We start from the raw sequence: 17,137 nt of genomic DNA on the forward strand, positions 1-17,137 counted from the left end.
TTATGAGAATAGCCACGGTGCCCAAGCATGGAGTATTGAAGACTGACCTGGAAAGCAGGAGGAGCTTTGATTCTCAGAGGGGACGTGTGTGCCTGGGGAGCTGTGCAGGCGATGCCTCGACAGCACTCCCTCCTCGTCTGTTCTGTGGCACTTTGGGCTCCCCAGCTCAGCGTGGTCTGGTGGTTCTGACTGGGCTGTGGGTTATTTCCCTGATTCCCTGAACCAAGCAGCACTGATAAATGAGCAGTGACACCCCCCCCCCCCCTTACCGTTGAAACAGAAACACCCAACCGGCTCTTCCAGTGTGGCTCGCCTTTTCCCGGACAGGCATGCTTCTGCCCCACCCCGGGTGGGGCCTTGCACTCCGGGAGCACTGGATTAGTGGGGAAGGTCAGGAATCCCAGGGCACGTGTGCCTGTGAGTGTGAGAGTGAGAAAGAGGGGATGGGGTACGTGAGCAGAGGAGCCTCACCTGAAGGCCAGGAGTCCGAGGTCAGAGATCACTCGGTATTGAGGTCAGCGGCCAGGGTCCTTTCCTGTGATTGTGATCAGTGTAGGGGGTCCTTAAGTCGGCCCCCTTTTCTGGTACATTCCTGCATGCTCATTGTCCCCAGAGCAGCCTATGAGAGGAGCGAGCAGCCCAGGTGGTGGCAGGGGTGGGTGGCTGGGTTTACTGAGGCTCTCTGCAAGGCCTGTGCTGGGTACAGATGGTGTCTGTTTATGCCTGCCTGTGGCTGAGTAGCCCATAGCCTGATGGTCTTACTCAGGCTCCTGCAGGGCAGTCCTGGCTGATCTCAGCTCTCAGTGCTCCCGTGAGCCCTTGGTGAGGATGGTGAGCCAGGAGCCCATGTTCATGGTATCCACATCTTTGTGGCTCTGACAGCACTGTCCTCCCACCCTCAAGAGTCAGGCAGGGGGGACTCTTGCACCTGCTGTGGCCCTGTGAGTGAAGTGATGCAGGAACACTGCCTGGTCCCTGCCTGTGGGAAGCTAACAGGCTTGGCTTGGGGCGCATTCTCCTCGTGGAAGTGACCTCAGTGGTCAGTAGGTGCCAGTGGATAGCAGCTCAGTCCAATGGCAGGAGGCTCCAAGGACTGGGGTGTGTCCTTCAGTCCTTTCCGGCTTATCCTGGCTGGAGGACATCAAGCAGTCGTAGAGATGCCTTGTTGGAAAGACTGGAGGTGACTTGTGGAAGCAGTGCTCACTGTATTCGGTGGGCTACCGAGTAGAGGTCTCTCACTGGCAAACTGCGGATTCCTTGGTGTTTTGTTTGTTTGTTTGTTTGTTTGTTTGTTTTGAGAGAGAGAGCACGAGTCGGGCAGAGGGAGAGGGAGAAGCAGGTTCCTTGCTGAGCGGGGAGCCCAATGCGTGGCTCCATCCCAGGACCCCAGGATCTTGACCTGAGCTGAAGCAGACACTTCACCGACTGAGCCACCCAGATGCTTCGCTTTGCTGATTCCTTAGCATCCTTAGCAGACTTGAGTATATGTCATGTTAATATTGCTTCGAAGTACCAGTGATATCATCCGCTATTTAAAGACCTACTCTAGAGACTTTTGCAATGTGGTCCATTCATTTTTGGGGGGGTTTTTGCAAAGACCACCTATTCAGAATGCGGAGGGGCCCTGTGTACATGTGTCGTGCTGGTGAAGCCACCAGACTTGGATTCTTTAAGCCTAATTCTCAAGCCAAATTTACCTTTGGCAAACGTGTAAGGACCTGGTCCAACCTCCATGTAAGACGGGGCGATGGCAGTGGTTCACCTTTAGAAGAGCACAGTGACCTGACATGCATTCTGTTGGGCTTTCTGTGAAGTGGCCGAGAGCCGAGGGGAGGTGTCCCAGGGGCTGTGGGGTGGGTGCTGCTAGGTGGGCCCATGGGGGTCTTGCATTTCTTGGTGAGGAGAGATGTCCTTGTCACCTGTGGTTTTGTTCCCGTTCCCCCACCCCTCTGGGGGTCCCTTAAGGACACTGCTAAAGTTGGAGGTCCTAGCTGCGTCTTCTTGGCCTCTGGAGGGGCGGCTGGGCATCCACGTCAGACAAGAGTCCACCGGCAGCTGTGCGGGTTCATGCTGGGCAGTTGCCTGTGGCCTGGCCCTCGCTCCTTCCCCGGTAGGTGGGTTGTAGCAAGGCTCTGAGAGCCGGAAGCACCTGTAATGCTGCAGAACGGTCACCTGAGTTCGGTGCTGGGTGTCCATATTTTTCCCCGACTGTGCTTTCATTATTGTATAGGCATTTGGTGCCCAGCACAGCACCTCACAGCTTGTGTAGTTACATTTTCCCTTTTAAGTGAAAGTTTGTATTTTCTCATTTTATGTATGTATTTTTAAAATACTCAATTTCTTTAGAGCATTTTGGGTTCAGAGCAAAGCTGAGAGGAAGCTCCAGAGATTTCCCAGCTGCCTTGCGCCATTCTCTCCCAGCCTCCTCTACTCTCAGCATCTGGCCCCAGAGGGCGCGCTTTCAGAAGTGATGAACCGGCGTTGACACACTGTCATCCTCCAGAGTCCACATTGTGTCAGGGGTCATCCTGGTGTTCTGTATTCATGGGTTCGTGCGGGTGAGGACCTGTATCTGTCATCATGGTGTCACATGGAGGCTTTCATTGCCCTGAACAGCCTCTGGGCTTCCTGTCCATCCCCCTCCCACCCCTGCAGCCACCGGTCCCTTTACTGTCTTCATACCTTTACCTTTTCTAGAATGTCTTTCTAGAATGTCCTGCAGCTGGACTCACACCGTCTGTATCCTCTTCAGACTAGCTTCTTATGCTTAGTTATGTGCATTTACGTTTTTTTTTTTTTTTTTTAAATAAAGACTTATTTGAGAGAGTGAGGGGAAAGGCAGAGGGGGAGGGAGAAGCAGACTCTGCTTTGAGTATGGAGTCCGACACAGGGCTCAGTCCCACAACCCCAACATCACAACCGGAGCTGAAACCAAGAGCCAGCTGCCCACCTGACTTGAGCCCCCCAGGCACCTCGTGTTTAGGGTCCTTAACCCTTATGTCTTTTGGTGGTGCTGAGTAACGTACCGTTGTCTGGACGGACCACAGCTTGGTCATCCATCCACCTACTAGAGGGCATCTCAGTTGCTATAGAGTGGAGAGCAGGGCTCGGGGGCCAGGTGCAGAGTGGTTGTCAGAGGTTGTAAGCCCTGCATTGGCCATGTGCCAACCAACCAGCACCTCTAGGGCTTGTGGAGGTGGCAGCCCCAGGGGAGCCTGAGCGGGAGGATGTATGTGTCTACTCCCCAGATAAGAGTGGGCCTGAGCCTTGCTGCTGGTGCTGTCATGGGACTTCTTGCTGGGAGCCTGGCCCCAGCCCACCCAGCAGCCCCTTTGGGCAGGGGCCACATCCACGTTGGGGGTATCTCGGGGGAGAATCAGAAAATGAGCTTTGAGGGATGCCTGGGTGGCTCAGGTCCTGATCCTGGGGTCGAGTCCCATATCAGAGGTTCCCCCCGGGAGCCTGCTTCTCCCTCTGCCTGTGTCTCTGCTTTTCTCTCTGTATCTCTCATGAATAAATCAGAAAATGAGCTTTGAGGGATGCCTGGGTGGCTCAGGTCCTGATCCTGGGGTCGAGTCCCATATCAGAGGTTCCCCCCGGGAGCCTGCTTCTCCCTCTGCCTGTGTCTCTGCTTTTCTCTCTGTATCTCTCATGAATAAATAAAGAAAAGAAAAGGAAAGAAAATGAGCTTTGGGATGTAGACTTGCCTTTCCTCTGGGTGCAGTACCCTAGCAGTACCAGCACAATGTGTGTGGCCAGGGTGGGGCAGGCCATTGGATTAAGAGATTTCTGGCTCCTGCTGACAGAGGAATCTGTTAATGATTGTGAGAATTGTCACTATTTATACTGCTTTCCCGACAGGCGGCTTGGCCTGGTGCCCAAAGGTGAGCTAGCAGTGCGAGCTGGGGCGACTCCGCCCTGTGTGTCTCCGGCACGCGTGCCTCAGTGGGGTGCTGGCAGGTGTGCACTGGGGCATGGACCACTCTGCTCGGGGTGAGGGGGGCCTGGCCTCCCGGCCTCTTGAAGTGGCCTGGACTGTAACAGGTGACTGCTTAGCCCTCTGAGATCACGACTATGGTGTCTTCTTGTCCCCTTAGATTTTTGTAGGGTCTGAGAGTCCTCTGAAGTTTATTGCAGAATATCATGGTGGAAGTGAAGGAGAGGGTGTAAGATGACATTTTTCTTTTTTTTTTTTTAAAAGACTTATTTATTTATTTATTCATTCATTCATTCATGAGAGACACACAGAGAGAGGCAGAGACACAGGCAGAGGGAGAAGCAGGCTCCAGGCAGGGAGCCCAATGCGGGACTCGATCCCGGGTCTCCAGGATCAGGCCCTGGGCTGAAGGCGGCGCCAAACCACAGAGCCACCCGGGCTGCCCAGATGACATTTTTCTTGAAGAGAGCCTCAGGGACAGCCTCTCACCAGAAACGGTCTGGAGCACCTGCTTTAGAACTCAGAGGTTTTTATACTTAATTTCGTCATCATATGTTGGAAGATGCACAGTTAGCCTCATTTACTCTGTTCAAACAAGTATTTATTGAGTGTCCACTGTGTGCCAGGCAGGATTCAGGGTGCTGGGAATCCATCACTGGGGACCTGCCCTCTCCAGGCATCTGTCTGGGCTGGATCTGGGGGTCTGTTAGGTGGGGGGTTGGGAAGACCTGTCTGCAGAGAGGACATTCACCAAGCACAGACCCTGGCTGGAGGGTTCAGGTGGAGAGAACAGGAATGTGAGGCCCTGAGACTGCTGGGCATGAGGAGGAGTGAGAGGGGCAGGTAGGGAGGGAGTAAGGCCTGGAAGTGGCCGGGCCCATGGGAAAGGTCAGAGGCCTGGTGAGGGAGCGCTGTGAGAGCCCTGGAGCCACCTGGTTTGCTCATGCACAGCGCTGGACCGTGTGGAGAAGGGACTGTAGTGTAGGCGTGGGCAGAGCAGGAGAGGAGGCCCAGGGTGAGGGAGTGAGGGCTCTCATTGCAGAGCTGGGAGCCCGCAGAAGTCTTGGGATTCCGTCCAGTCATCTGTGTACCCCAGTGTGCTCCCTTGGGCTGAGGGCTGCCCACGGCCAGTCCCCTCCTGTGCTGTCACTCCTGTGGCTCTGCCAAGTGGCTCCTAGTCTTACGGGTGCTAGGTTGGTAGAGGCGTTGGGCACAAAGGTCAGGGCTTGATAACAGGCTTATGGCCCTGCTGGGAAGTGTGCAGAGGCCCCAGCCTGCCTCTCAGCCTCTGTGCTCAGGCCCAGAGCAAGGGATGCACCCTTGGGAGTCCCTCCCTGAATGGAGGTTTCCCGGCTGTCCTTTGGGTCTTTCCCAGCAGCAGAAACGTCCCGCCTTCAGGGAGCTTGCACCTGGAAGGGCTGTTCATGGGGCAGCATCTTGAGCTCCTGGCACATGGGTACCACGTGGCTTCAACATCTGTGGTCTTTATGTGGAGAAAGATCCCAGTCCACATGGGTCTACAGGGGGAAGTGGTGGGGCAGTTGCAGGCCTCACCAAGGTGGCCAGTAGGTTCAAGATATGTGTTGCCCTTCACTTGCACATGCTCTCCCAAGGCCAGCCAGGGCCAGAGAGGAAAGCTGAAAGCAGACAGGTGTCTGTCATGCCTTCCCAATGCGGTGATGGTGGCAGGTGGGTACTGAAAAGCTCTCGTCTCACTACATATAGAGTCTGGGTACACCTATGTGTAGCACGCATATGTGTATCCGTGAGAGCAGGATTTCCTGTCGGGCTGGCAATTAGGAAAAACAGGTCTAAAAAAGCTTGTTAGTGGTCAGTAATGAAAGCAGGCTGGAAGCTGGGGAGAGGAGCTGTTGGTGTATGCAGGGATGGGCTACATGCCTCTCATGGCTGGCCCCTAGGTTGTAAGGAAGAGATCTGTGTTTAGGCAGATTTCAGAAATAAAAGATACTCAGAAGACCAGGTCCTTTCAGTCTTGCCCTCCAGGCCCTCTGGTCCAGGAGCCTTGGATGGACACACCGAGGGTGGCATGGTTCACATCAGCCTTAGCCAGTGCCAGCCCCATGGGTGTCGGGCCTCCCTGCTGGACACACTCACTGCTCCCAGCTGAGCGGGCTCCGGAGAGCCGGCTGCGCGAGGAGCATGGAGCATCCCTGGTGCTTTTGAGTCTTTCTGATTGTGACATTGAGAGAGTCAGAATAGCAGTGGCAGGTGGTGAAGCTCAAAGGCTGGGGGAGGTCAGCCCCTGGTCCTGGCCCCCCCCCAGCCTCAGGCTTTGTGGAAAGGTGGGCGGAAGCGGCTGAGCCTAGTGGAGGTGGAGGGCCGGCACTGCAGCAGTCAAGGCTTACCCGTTCCACCTGGACCTCCCTGGGCATCTGGAACAGAATGCTAGGGGCCAGCCAGCGCACCCCTAGTATCTCAACACAAGATAAGGTGAGCCACATGGTTGCCTACGCGACAGTGGCCCCATGGGGCGGTACAGTTGGCTGAGTGACATACGCAGGCAGGCAGGCAGGCGGCTTTGATGTGGCCCCTGTGTGTGTGTGGGGGGTCGAGCACATTACAGGAACAGGCAGCAGAGCATCGTCATCTCTTACCCAAGGTATTCTTGGAAATGCTCTTGCTCTGAGTGAGAATTAGGAAATGGTCTTCTATTTTAGGCTTCTTGGTGTGTATTACATGTTGTTGATTCGCTCACGATGGTCATGCGCTCCTGTGGGCCCCTTTACAAGGGTCATGTTGGCAGAAGAGAGACCGGCGGTGGTGGGGAGGGTGTGAGGAGGCGGGCTCTGAGCAGGCCGGCAAGCCTCACAGGGGAGCCAGGCCGGCTCCAGCACCGGACAGTGGGCTGGGCTTTCTGGGCCGAGCGTTCTTGGTGCCAGTGATGGTGTAGTGTGGAGGAAGAGACAGAGGCCAGACCCAAGTCTGAGCTCCTGCAGGAGAAAAGAAGTCCAGGGCAGCAGATGTCCTTGGGAGGTCAGGTTTTGGGAGTAGCCTGTTTAGGAGAAGTAGTAGCTGTGACAGGCCCTGGACCGTGCCAGCAGGCCGTGGGACTCGGAGGAGGGGGGACGGGTGCACAGCAGACCACCTGCCTGGCGTCTGTTTCAGAGCACAGTTTAGGATTCTGAGACTATCTGAGCCTTCCTGACGAACATGTCAGCATGCCGGGGGATGGGGGCAGTATCCTCTATCCCACGGCTGCTTGTCCTGTATCCTGCTTTTTGTCCAGCTGTGTTGTCAGCCGGCTCATTTCCTAGCAGAAAAGGGGAAATGGTGTTCTCTGGGGCGGGACAGAAACTTACAGGGCCTCTTAGCTTCTCTCCTCCACCGGCCTCTAGTGGACTTTGCGTGTCTGGCTTTGGCTGTCCCTGAGCCACTAACAGGGATGCGCATCTAGTGTCCTGTTGGGTGTGGTGTGTCCGCAGCCCAAGACAGAGAACCGCATGTCCCTGGGTGGGAAGGGATGCAGGATGGAGTGCATCCTCCATACCCACCTCCCCCAGGCAGCAGCTGCATGCCCACAGACTTGGGTAGGAGCATTGCTGTCCCCTAGGCTGCCATAAGCCCAGTGGGGGTCTTTCCCCTTGGTGCTCATGGCAGGGCCATGGAGTCTCTGGCCAGGGTGGCCGCGGATCAGAGGCCCTTGAAGCCCAGAGGGGCTGTGGTTAGCACGGGGTGGTGAAAGCAGAACCTGAGCATGGGCATCCAGGGGCTCCCTGAGGAACCCACCTCTCGCTGTGCTTGGGCAAGACAGGAGGAGGTGGCTTCCTGGGAACGCGGGCTGCCCAGGTCCCTGCCCTCCGAGCAGCTCCTGGAGCGGACAGCACATCGCGCCTGACTGCTCATTCCCAGCGGGCTGCTTTTCTCTTAGGTTGAATGAAGTGTGGAGACGCTCTCGGCAGATGCTGTGCTCATTTCCTGTCTGCACGTTTCCTTTTCCCTGCAGGCCTCTGGCTGTACCTGGCAGGGAGCAGCCTGCCCTGTCTCACGTTGATTGGCTCTCCTAATTTTGGGTACAGGTCAGTTCACCGGGACCTGGAGGCCCAGATCGCCATAGTGACGGAGAGCCGGGCCCTGCAGCAGCAACTTCACCAGGTTGGTTGGGACAAGTGGGATTTGCCGGGGTGAGTGGGGGGGTAGCTGGGTGCTCGGCCCTGCCCACATCGCCGGGTCCCCTGAGGGCTGTCTCCGCCATCGTCTCCAGTGAGAAGGACCCCGAGTCCTCAGAAGCCTGCTGGTGGCTGGAAGGCTGGTCCTGAGAGGAGCCCCACAGGCCCGCCCTTAGAAGCTGCATGCCCTTTTGTTTTTGTCCTGCTGCGGCAGCCGCTCCTGCCCCACGGCCCCTGAGGGCTCCCTCTCTGCGGGTCGCAAGCGCTCCTCTCTCACACCTCAACACCCCAGCTTCAGAGGGCCACGGGAGAGGTGGGGAAGCTGGGCTCACTCAGGCCCTGGGCTGCTGGCAGGAGCCTCCGCAGGAAGGCCGGCCAGGAGGCAGAACAGGCACTCAGGGCGCCAGTGTCTTTGACCAAAGAGACGGAAGGGGCAGACGTCAGGAAGCAGCCGGAGCACCATGCAGAGGGGCTTCGTGGAGAACAGCGTAATGTCATGGGCGTGGGCAGCCCCGTTGCTACGTCGCTGAGCCGTAGAGTTGTGTGCACGCGTCACCTGGGTTCTGCCTCTCGCTCTGCCTCGTCTCCCTTCCTAGTGCTCTGGCTTGGGGTTGGACACACAGGGGACGGTGCAGAGGGCCGGCCAGCAGCAGGGTCCCCTCGTGGTGTGTTTGCGGAGTTTGGAGGTGGGCGATATGTGGGACGGGCAGAAACTTGTGGCTGCCTCTTCCCCTTGCCCCCACCTGCTACCCCAGGGGACGGCGATTGGCCCAGCAGGTCCCCTTTTCCTTGGGGATTCCAGCATCTTGGAGTTTCTGTGGTGTTGTCCTCATGCTGGCAGTTGTAATAAGGCTTCTGTCCTTCTGTTCTCCTGAGCGTGGGAACTGGGGCCGCAGCGGAAACATGACCTGCTCTGGCTGGTTCGGCCCGTTGGGGTGCACTGGCCATCGGGCGCAGGTGGCCGGTCCAGGAACCTTCTGCTCCCCTTGGAAGACACAGGTCAGGCCTGTGCTCTCAGCCACTTGGAAGTGAGGAGGGCAGCCCTTTCTGGAGCTGGGGTCGGAGACCCTGGGCCCCATACTGCTGGCAGGCTAATGGCCCGGAGAAGCCGGGGAGAACCCCTGGGGCAGCAGCTATCTCGGCCCTTCTTCGGTGGTGGAATATTTTACTGTCTGTTTAGAGAAAAACAGAAGGTTCCTGAGAACTGGTTAGTTCTTTTGTGGGACTGTGTGTTTGGTGGCCTGTGGCAGCACCGCTGGACTCGGAAAACACAGACACCATTCTGTGCGCGTGAGAGTGGCCTTTCCGTGGAAGGGCCAGCTTCCCTCCTGAGTCACAGGAACACAGATAACACTGCCGAGGGCCAGACCTCAGAAGCCTCGGCTGTTGACTTTGTGAAGCTTTTATTCTCCAGTGTTGGGAATGACTGTTGCGAAACTGTGGGAGCCTTTGTTGCTGGACAAGGACATGGTAACTGCCTTGTCCCTGGGACCTGCCTTCTGCTGTCTGGGAATCCTGTCAGCGGCCCAGTGGGGCCTTGGTGCCGGGAAGGCCTTCGCGACCAGGGGCCAGAGGAAGTGGCAGCGGTTGTGCTCTGGGTGGCCAGCGCGGAATCCGATCTGCTCAGCAGGTTTCTTGCGACGGCGAGGCTTCCAGAAAATGAGGAAGCCTTGCAGCTGAGGCTCCAGTTGGAGTCGCTGGTGCAAGAGGGTCAGGGCTGCAGCCCGGTGGGGTCTGCTGGACTTCTGTACCCGTCGCAGAGACGCCTCAGCCTGTGAGCCCCTGCCCTGGGGTTGGTAGCGTTGTGGGTGAGAACTGGGCCAGGACTGGTTCCCCATGGATTGGGGTTTTGTGGGGGCAAGTCCCCCAGGCCTGTGCCCAGGGTCCTGGTACTGGCTCTCCCCGACTTCCCAAGTATGGGGATTGAACCCACATCCTGGATCTGGAGAGAAGCTGGGCCATTTGCGGTCAGGAGCTGTTTTCCTAAATGACATATTTGTGATATTTTCCTTTTCTTCCCAAACCTGAATCCCAGGGGCTTTAGATTGTGGAAGGGTGCAGCCCTTCCATTCTTCAGAGCCATACTGATTTTTGTGCTTTGGAAATGAAAAATGGCATTTCTAGGTAATTCCACCTATATGCTTAGATTGTCGGACCGCAGCCCCCAGGCCCCGCAGCACTCCCACCAGGTGGCCCTGTGGTGCCTGATCCTGGGACTGCCTAGCCACACAACCCACCCACAGCCCAGAAAGTCCCTAGAACCCCGGCCACCTGTGTCCCTGCCCCGTTCTCCTCGGGATACAGGGAAGGGCCCTGTTCGTACTGCACTGGGCGCTGGGAATGGAGAGATATTTTTATCAGAATCCGAAGCCCCTCCCTTCACTCAGTACACACAATAAAAACTGAAAGCTTCCTGGTTTTGTTCAGAGAACACAGTTTACCACTTGTGACCCAAGAAAGACTCCCTTGAACAGCACTGTAACCTTGGTCAGCTGACTTCCCCCTCCAGCTCTGTCGTGGGGTCTGTGAGGAACCTTAAGTGTTTCTGGTAATTTAATTGAAATCTTGGCTGAGTATTCGTTTGAAAGCATAAAGCTGGAGCGGAGTCTGTGGAGACGTCTGCACGCCTGGCCCCTAGGCCCTCAACGGCTCCTCTGTCAGGCACGTCCAGCTGGGGACCGAGGCCATCGCCACTGCCATCGGGAGGCCCGAGGGTTCAAGCTGGCGGCCAGGAGTCTGCTCAGCTGGGAAGTGCCACGTGGACCCTGGACCCGAGGGAGTGGCCAGGGGGTGAGCCTGAAAACCATGCAGGAGAATGAAGTCTGGGCCCTGGGGCCACCCAGCCCTGGACAGGAAAGCTGTGGACACTTCCCGTAGTGTTCTGCAAGGCCAGGTGTCTGCTGTCCCCTGTTCCTGCTGGGTGGTCCCTGCCCCCAGGGAAGAGCACACCCTGCTCCTGGGGCGGGACAGGGCAGTGCCATCTCCGTGCCCCCCCCTTTGGTGCTCCTGGGCCCACCCCAGGCCGCTTCCCAGGCCGCTTCCCAGGCCGTTCTGTTGGGTCTTCATAATGGTGTGGGATAGTCGGTATTTTCTGGACAAAGTGATGCAGAGATCCAGAGAGGGATTGCCCTCAGCCCTGTGTGGTGGGAACAAGTGGGATCACTTTCTGACTTCTTCATCAAATACCTTATAAATGGAAACACAGGACTTGTAGGGTGTTTGTTTAAAAAAGTATTTCCTCTCAAAGATTCTAAGCACAGTTTAAGAGAATATGAGTGTTTTTAAACTTATTTTTAAATGTAAACATTCATTGTAAAAATTAAGAAAAATTGGAAGACGCCTGTCCCTCGATTCAGAGCCATCACTGAAGTCATCCTGAGGATTCCCTCTTGTTCTGTGTGACAGGGCTTGACTTGTCTCTTCTTTCTTAATGAAATTAGGGTTGTATTCTCTGTGTCGTTTTTCTAGAACGTGATTATCTTCTGCAGGCTGGTTTGTCATACGGATTTATTTATTTAATTAGTTGTGGTGGACATTTAGGTGGTTTCCAGTTTTTCCCTGTTATAAATGTCGCTGTGATAGATAGCAGCACCCAGAAGTCTTGAGAGCATAGCTTTTCATCCTGGGATAAATTCCTACAAGTGGAGCTTCTTGAGGCTTTGATACCTGTTGCCAAGTTGGTCTCTGGGAAGAAGCCGTGACCCCATCTCCAGCCGCAGAGTGCATGGGAATGCCTGGCTCCCTGGTCTGGCGGCTTGGGGTCACCCTGTGACAGAACGTTTTGCCAACTTGAGAAAAGAGCTACTCCCTCATTTCACGAATGTGTCTTTAAGTTGCATGACCTCATTTAGTGAGGGTGAACTTGTAAATCCTCTCTCTGCCAGCTCGACTTCCACTCCACGTCCCCTGTTCCATGCACATCTTGGTCTTGAAAGCATAGAGACACGAGCTTCTTAGCTTACTGCTAGGGCAGGATTGATGGGGTGGCTCGCAGGCCTGCCTCCCCTGCCTGGCTTCCTTGTGCCTCAGCTGGGCACCCAGGCACCCCAGTGCCCCGGCATCCCAGCACCCAGGCACCACAACATCCCAGGGCCCAGGCATCTCAGTGCCCTAGCATCCTAAGCACCCCAGTGACCGGGCATCCCAGCACCCCAGCGCCCTGGCATCCTAGCACCCCAGGGCCTGGGTACCGCAGCACCCTGGCACCTTGCAACCGAGTGCCCCAGTGCCTGGGCTGGCTCCACGTGTGCATTTGGGGTGGACGGGCTGAGTCACCTGGCGCTGTGGGAGACCCTAATGCCTGTTTGTTCCTCTCCCTCAGGAGCAGGAGCAGCTCTACCTACGCTCAGGTGTGGTGTCTTCCTCCACCTTCGAGCAGCCAAGTCGGCAGGTGAAGTTGTGGGTGAAGATGGTGACTCCGCTGATTAAGAACTTCTTCTGAGGATGAACAGGTGCTGCCTTGTGAGGCCACGTGTGGGTCAGGGGGCTTCTGTCCTAGCGGGGAGGGCAGTGTTCCCAGGACCCGGGGGCTCTGTTCCGCGGGTCACCATGGTTGTCATTGAAGTTTTCCAGGCCTGGAGTAGATGAGGCAGCACCGTGGCTTGGGCCGGCACCACAGAGCAGGGGGCTTAAGGCAGTGCGAGCAGGAGGGACACTCGGTGACAGGACACTGCCCTCCTGGGAGGAGCCTGCCACTGGGTGCCCGGAGCCTCTAGCTGTGGCCCACAGAGGCACAGAGCGGGGTGGCCCTGGGCTGCTGCTTGGCTCGGCCGTCGCCTGGAGGCCGGGCAGGGTGCGCCTGCCAGTGGACGCGGTGCCTCCCCAGAGCCACCCTGCCCTCGCGCCCACAGGGCCCCAGATGGGACCCACCTCCTGACTCCTGGGTGCAGGGGCTCTGAGGCAGGAGCACAGGGTGTGCGGCGGGGGCTTCCTTGGGTGCTGGTGCCAGGCTTCTCTCATTAAAACAGAATTGTATTTAATGTCATCTTTTAGTTTTCCCTCCATAATTTTATTATTTTTAATTTTATTCAGATCACGTATAGTTGTAGAGGAAGGCAATGCTAGACCCCTGACCCCGCAGCAGTCTCCTGCCTCTCTTGCCCCTCAGCAGCCACCTTTGACTCTCTCACGTGTTTGCTCTGATCTTTACGTACTGGTCCGTATTTCTAGAGGATACGCGTATATCGGCACCCTCTTCCAGTATAAAGTCTCGTAAACCTCTCCCGCCGTCGACGTTATTGTGGTATCACACCTGACTGAAACCTTAGCCAGAGTCCCTTAGTGTCAACAAATACCCCAAACGTGTTCAAGGGTTCAATTGCCTTATAATATTTCTTATTTTATGGAAAATTTTCCATGTGTTTGACTTGAGGTTCCAGATAAGGTCCAGACCTTGTGATGATATGGTGACACGTCACCTAAGTCTCTTTTCACCTGTGGGATCCCCTCCTTTTTTTCCTTTGTGATTTTTTTTGTTGAAGAACAAACCTCTTTTTTATTGGATCTGCTTAAAACCTGGTTTGTGCCACCTTCTCACAGCAGGGCATCTTCAGAACACATAGCATGCTGCCCCACCGCCCTCTGTCTCCAGAAGCAGATTTCAAAACCTTCCCGCCAATCTCTGATCTCCAGGTGCTGAACCTTGCACAGAGAAAGATCTTCCTGAGAGAAGGCCTTTGGCCCCAGGGTATGGCTGGCCCATCCTTTGTCGGGAGAGAGATTGCTTTCCGCCCTGGCAGGCACATTCCCGGAAGCCACTTCACGTGGCTCCGTCCTGAGTCCTGAGGGCTGTGGCTGCTGGTCCCCTTCAGGGCTCTGGAAGGTGTGGCCGGCCTGTCTGCATAGCCTGGTTGTGTGCACGGGGCCCTCCAGCATCTCCAGCCCCCCGCCAGGGCCAGCAGATCTGCAGGCTTCAGTGGTTGGGAATCGGTGGCCGTGTCTACACTGCTCTGGGGCAGCAGCACATCAGTTAACGCTGTTTGCCTTCAAACCAGTTATTAAATTGTCCTGTGGGACAATTAGGCTAGAGAAGCCAGAAGAATGTGCCAGGGCACCGGGTTTCTGTTTGGAGAGAGGCTTTCGGTAAACAGCGTTGACATTCTTGTAGACTCTGTGGGACCAGAGTCAACATTGTGCCATAGCCCAGCTTGAGCAATCGAGGCCTGTGCCCTCCATGCTCAGCTGCTCCCTTTGTCTCTGCTAACCACCTCCAGCCGGTCCTGGGCCCTCCCCAGGGCCCTCCCCACATGCGCTCTCCCCCAGCCCCGGCGGCCACCCAGGAGGCAGGGGCTCCACCACCCACAGCACCCTGGGGCCCCCGTCACTGGATTGCAACCCAAAGGTGAATCACCTCTTGGAAAGTTGGGAGGTGCAGAAGAAATTGCTGTTTTATTTCGGGCTCTACAGGCAAAATTGGAAAGCCTTCCTGTTTTGTGGTTATTACCGGGGATTACAAGTGAGTTGCCTGCTGGCTGTGGGCAGGACGAGGGGGCAGGAGTGGCTCCGACGGGAGGGACAGCAGCGACCCCTCCTGGCCAGCAGGGGGGCTGCCCAGCACCCAGGGCAGGAACCCCGCCTTCCTGCTGGGCAGCCCCAAGGCGGCTGGAGCCTGGGCTCCCTGAGGATTTGAGGGGTGTTTTTCCTTCTCTTTTGTGAGCCCCACCAGATTGTTACTCTCACAGTTAGGTCTTGGGGCTCCAGTGAGACTACTTGGAAAACAGTTCTCACAAAACTTCAGGATCATATTAGACCTTAGCTGGAGGCAGGATGGTCCTGGAGGGCCCTGAGCTCTGTGTGTGAGCCTGAGAACACCAGGGATGTCAAGCTTCCCCTGGAGCTTGAGGGCCCTGCCGCCTGCCTTCCCTGTTCCCCCAGTTTCCTGGCTTATCACTCCCTCCCCTTGACTGTGTGCCACCACCCCGGCCAGTCCCAAACGACAGCCCATTCACTTGGCTGAAATGGCCACAAGGAGGGCCCAAGGTGTCCCCTGGTTGTCCCAGGGCAGCCTGGGGACCAGCACCGTGGTGCAGCGGGCGGTGTGTGCTTGGGGCGCTTTTCCTCATCGAGTCGGGAATACAGGCGGAGGGGCTTGTCCAGATGGCGTGGGGTGGGGGTGGGGGCCGGCCCTCCGGTCCCTGCTGCACTGCCTGGCCCCTGGGGAGGTCAGGACCCTCGGCTACAGTCGGGGTGTGGCAGGGGATCCCCCAACTAGGAATGTGGGGGCCATGGGGCAGGAGGAAGGGAAGGTGCCACGCCTCCTGAAAGGGAACTTATTGTGGACACAAGCCTGTGACCTCCAAGGACACACGTTAAGGTCGTCCCAGGAACTAGGTTTGTTTTTCTGTGTGCACATGCTCAGAAAGTAGGTGTTTGAGTGGCAAAGTCGCTTCTGGAGTGGTGTGTCAGGGACAGGGAGAGAGGAGGCTTGGTCTGAATCAAGACAGGTTCTCTGTCTTTGGGGAAGGGCACCCATGGCTGTGGACCGCCCCGGCCCCTCCCCAGCCCCTCCCCGGTGGGCCTCTCCTTGTGGCATCAGGCCGGAGGCCGCGGCTACTGAAGCCACACCTCCGAGCTGCTTGTGGGAAAGGGCATGCCCGCCTGACCTCCGGGCTGCGGGGTCTGCGGGTTGGGCCCCTGGTGGCTGCCAGGTACTGAGCCGGAGGCGGTTCCAGAGAATCAGACAAGCACAACTACGCGACTTCGCTGTTTTAATCTCACCCGCGCCCCCTCTTCCACGCCGCCCCACCCTCTGGCCTGTCCACGTTGACGTGCTCTAAAGTGCCTGGCTTACATAGGGGAACAAAAAGTAACCGTCAGTTCCTGTAAGAACAGGTAGCAGTGGCAAGTCTGAGTTTCTAACGTCATCTTGAAATTGTGGTTCGGACGTGGCCCGGGGACCCGGGGTGCCAGCTGCACTAGACCTGTAAGAGCAGGGCCACGGCTGCCAGGATCCACTTGGCTGCCTTCTCTTTGGTCTTTAGGTTAAAGGTCCAGACGTAGGTGGGGCCGCGGATGCGTGTTTTGTACACGGGACACTCATAGATGTTCTTGGTCTCCATGCGGTCCACAGGGATGGCTTTGATGAAGATGACGGGCATGGCTGGCGTCAGCTCCTTCAGCCTGGCTTCGGCGATGACTCCGGTCTGGGTGTCCCAGCGAGCTCCTGCAGGACGGCACGGCGAGGTCAGCGTGGCCGTGGGGCCGTGCCAGCGGCGAGCCAGGGCCAGCTGGGGGGGGAATGCCAGGGGCTGGACCTGCGCAGGAGCGGCTTGTGGGGGTGCTGTGGGCAGAGGACCCGGAGGGGGCGCTGGGACCCCACTGTGTGCCTCTGAGGGACAGCTCTGCCTCAAGCTCTCGGGGCCACCGTGTACATGTGTGGTGTCTTCAGAACCTGTCCGTCAGCCTCCTCGGCCTCAGGGGCAGGAAGTGGTGGTTGCGGCTGAAAGTCACAGGAGGTGTGCATCGTCCAGCCTGTGTGCACGCGCAGCGCCCGCGAGCATATACGCACACGCACACGGATCTTTGATTTGCCTTTAACCAGACTGCTATCGTTTTTACTCACCCTGTTAATGGTGTTTGTGTTTCCTGTCTGTCATTCCAAAATAAACACGGGGAGCGGCCTCTGCTGTGCTTGTCTCTGACGTGGGGACTGGGAGCCCTGAGCGCTTGCTGGCTAAGCCCTGACACCCCCACAGGTAAGGGGGTGGCGTCAGTCCCCGAGTGGGACAGTTTGTGGTGGAAAAGCTGTCGCTCAGCTCAGCGGGTCTGAGGGAACAGGCCTCTGCAGGATGGGGGTGAGGGGCAGGCATCCCCCTCCCCGCTACTGCTCGGCCTGGCCACGGTGGGGGTGTGGGGGGCAGGAGCGCTGGCGCCCCTAGACATCCGTCTGCCCCAGGCTTCCTGCTCCTGGAGCCCTCATCGCCCCAAGACAGGTGCTCACACCTGAGGATGCACCTGCTGTTTCTGGCCAAGCAGAGCAGCCTGGTTGCCCGGTGTGCCGAGTTCTGTCCCCAGACTGAGCGCATTCTCTGAGTTGTGCCACCGCCTCCACCAGCGTCAAGCCTTGAGCTGACGC

The 17,137-nt window shown here is 57.2% G+C and overlaps 2 protein-coding genes across 4 annotated transcripts in view; one reads left to right on the forward strand and one right to left on the reverse strand.

Moving 5' to 3' along the window:
• Window positions 1–16,682, forward strand: part of PGS1 (phosphatidylglycerophosphate synthase 1) — a 43,368-nt gene extending 26,686 nt beyond the window's left edge. The window contains exons 9-11 of the mRNA XM_041726859.1: window positions 7,902–8,050; window positions 12,386–12,515; window positions 16,133–16,682. Coding sequence (XP_041582793.1) covers window positions 7,902–8,050; window positions 12,386–12,505 — 269 coding nt within the window. The 3' untranslated portion in view covers window positions 12,506–12,515; window positions 16,133–16,682. The remainder of the gene's footprint in view (window positions 1–7,901; window positions 8,051–12,385; window positions 12,516–16,132) is intronic.
• The window catches only part of DNAH17 (dynein axonemal heavy chain 17), a 96,153-nt gene continuing 93,544 nt past the window's right edge, over window positions 14,529–17,137 (reverse strand). For all 3 annotated transcript variants that reach the window (XM_041724756.1, XM_041724757.1, XM_041724758.1), the window contains one exon: window positions 14,529–16,225. In XM_041724756.1, coding sequence (XP_041580690.1) covers window positions 15,978–16,225 — 248 coding nt within the window. In that variant the 3' untranslated portion in view covers window positions 14,529–15,977. The remainder of the gene's footprint in view (window positions 16,226–17,137) is intronic.

The sequence above is a fragment of the Vulpes lagopus genome, chromosome 12 (assembly GCF_018345385.1).
Source record: "Vulpes lagopus strain Blue_001 chromosome 12, ASM1834538v1, whole genome shotgun sequence".
NCBI classification, from domain to species: domain Eukaryota; kingdom Metazoa; phylum Chordata; class Mammalia; order Carnivora; family Canidae; genus Vulpes; species Vulpes lagopus.